Genomic DNA, 2,857 nt, shown 5'->3' on the forward strand with positions numbered 1-2,857 from the left:
ATTGGTTGGGATGGTGCTAACTCTTGGGCCATTGTATTTTTGTAACTGTATGGCTTGCTTTTGTGGTGTTGCACTTCTTTTGATTATGAATGACTGGTTGCACCTTATAGCACCTTTGTGCTATATTTTTGTAAAATCTCAACGAAATGCTAATTGTAGGAATTTCGAATGTTAATATATGTGTCAGTTGTGATTATTTTTATCGCCCTCAAGTTGATCTTCATTTGGCATAATTTTCTGCTTTGTTTCTCAATTTTATGTAAATTTTCCTGCGTTGCTCTTTAAACTTTGCGTAAATTTCTACATACTTACTTCTTGTCTTGCATTAGGCATAACTAGGTATGGATCCCCGTGGTAGAGGCCGAGGCCGAAGTCAAGGTCGAGGTCGAGGGAAACGGGCTGAACCCATTCGTGATCAAGGGGGCGATAGAGAGTCGGAAGTGAACCAAAATCGGGGACCCGAGGACGGGGGCGGAGATCAAATGGCCACCGCTATTAATAGGATAACCGAAGTGCTAGAGCGTTTGACGGACCGTCAAGGTCCTGGACCAGTGCATCAACAACCTGGTGGGCAAGTAGATACTGAAGATAGGGCCTTGGAGAGGTTCCTGAAGTTTGGGCCGCATAAGTTTCAAGGTGGGCCAGAGCCTGAAATAGCTGAGGGATGGTGGGAGAGAATATCTGATATTTTTGCCACATTGGATTACACTGAGACGCGGAAGGTGACTTTTGCGTCATTTCAATTTGAGCGAGCTGCACGGTCTTGGTGGAATTTGATTAAGGATAAGTAGGATAGAGACCGTACCCCTAGTACTTGGGCAAACTTCACCCGTGAGTTTAATGTCAAATTTCTTCCACCTCTAGTTCAAGAGAAAAGGGAGGATGACTTTATTAAGTGCAAACAAGGGGCCATGAGTGTAGCAGAATATGAGACCAACTTTACTAAATTAGCCCGATATGCCCCTGACCTGTTAGCCACTGAGCGGAGACGCATTAGGAGATTTGTGCAAGGGCTCAATGTGGAGATTCAAGAGGGGCTAGCAACTGCTCAAATTAACACGTATAGTGATGCCGTAGAGAAAGCTCAGAGGTTTGAGACAGCTAGAGCCCAATCTAGATCATTCTTTGCTAGGAAAAGGAATGCCCCTAGTGGTAGCAGAGACCCAATTTCTACAAGTGCCCCACCGCCTAAGATGGGTAGAGGAACTGGGGTAGTGAATATCCCTATTGCATCGAGAGGTGCTTTAACAAGGGGTGCTGGAGCTAGAGGCTCTGGGGCGAGAGGATCTGGAGTGAGAGGAGGTCAAAGTGGAAGGGGACCCTCTAGGAGTGCTCCACAAGGTGTACAAGTGTCAACCCCTCAGATAACCTGTGGTTACTGTGGAAAAGCCAATCATACCGTAAATGAGTGCTGGAGAAAGGAGGGCAAGTGCCTCAGGTGTGGGAGTGCTGAGCACCAAATTGCTAATTGTCCTAAGATTTCCGAGAATGGGGGAAGCCAAGGAGGTGCCACAAGTTCTAGGCAAACTGCTTCTGGAGGGAGTCGGCCAAAGGTCCCGGCCAGGGTTTGTGCCCTAGATAGTCAACCTGTACCTGACCCTTCGGAGGTAGTCGAAGGTACACTTCCAATCTTTCATCGATTAGCTAAGGTTTTAATTGATCCCGGTGCGACTCATTCGTTTGTTAATCCTGCTTTTATGTGTGGAATTGATGTAAAGCCTGTACGATTACCCTATGATTTGGAAGTTAGGACTTCTACGGGTAATAAGAGCATGCTCAGTAGTTTAGTGTATAAGGAGTGTGAATTTTGGGTTGGAGAGCGAAAAATGCTAGTTGACTTGGTGAGTTTGGACCTTAAGGGGTATGATGTGATTATAGGAATGGACTTTTTGTCTTACCACCATGCTAAGCTAGATTGTAGAGCTAAAGTGGTGGAATTTTGCATCCCAGGCGAGGCAACTCTCAAGCTAGATGTAAGGGGTAGATTAGCTTCGTCTGTTTTGATTTCAGGGATTCGAGCTAGGAAAATGCTTCACAAGGGAACCCCGGTTTCTTAGCTTTATTAATTAACGCCCCTAGTGACCAAGTGAAATTAGAAGATGTGCCAATCGTGCGAGATTTTTCCGATGGCTTCCCTGAAGAATTAACATCTTTACCACCTAAAAGGGAGATAGAATTTAAGATTGATTTGGTACCAGGAGTAGCCCCAATTTCTAAGACTCCTTATAGAATGGCTCCTGCAGAATTGAAAGAATTAAAGATCCAGTTGCAGGACCTACTAGAAAGAGGTTTTATTAAGGAAAGTGACTCACCGTGGGGAGCTCCAATTTTGTTTGTAAAGAAAAAGGATGAGAGTTTGAGATTGTGCATTGACTATCGAGGTTTGAATGAGATGACTATTAAGAATAAATACCCTTTGCCCTTGATTGATGGATTATTTGACCAATTGCAAGGATCGGTGGTGTACTCTAAGTTAGATTTGAGACAAGAATACTATCAATTGAGAATTAAAAAGGAAGACATACCTAAAACTGCTTTTAATTCTAGATATGGGCACTTTGAGTTTGCGGTAATGCCCTTTGGGTTAACCAATGCCCCAGCTGCTTTCATGGATCTAATGCAGAGAATCTTTAAGAAATATCTGGACCAATTTGTTGTGGTATTCATAGATGATATTCTAGTATATTTTAAGACCCGAGAGGATCACGCCAAGCACCTGGAGATAGTTTTACAAGTGTTGAGGGAACACAAGCTTTACGCTAAGTTCAGTAAGTGTGAATTTTGGCTGGAAGAAATTTCTTTTCTGGGTCATAGAATTTCTAAGAATGGAATTGCAGTGGATCCAACTAAAGTGGAG

At 43.7% G+C, this 2,857-nt stretch overlaps 1 protein-coding gene across 1 annotated transcript; it reads left to right on the forward strand.

Moving 5' to 3' along the window:
• The first annotated feature begins 911 nt into the window (after nucleotides 1-911).
• On the forward strand, nucleotides 912-2,057 carry LOC140014863 (uncharacterized). Its single transcript, XM_072066490.1, has one exon. It carries the CDS (start codon nucleotides 912-914, stop codon nucleotides 2,055-2,057), a length of 1,146 nt encoding a protein of 381 aa, XP_071922591.1.
• The last annotated feature ends 800 nt before the right edge of the window (nucleotides 2,058-2,857 follow it).

This window comes from Coffea arabica, chromosome 9e (assembly GCF_036785885.1).
Source record: "Coffea arabica cultivar ET-39 chromosome 9e, Coffea Arabica ET-39 HiFi, whole genome shotgun sequence".
Taxonomy (NCBI): Eukaryota; Viridiplantae; Streptophyta; class Magnoliopsida; order Gentianales; family Rubiaceae; genus Coffea; species Coffea arabica.

Coding starts and splice junctions, on each gene's coding strand:
- LOC140014863 (XM_072066490.1), top strand. CDS start 912: ATGAGTGTAGCAGAATATGAGACCAACTTTACTAAATTAGCCCGATAT.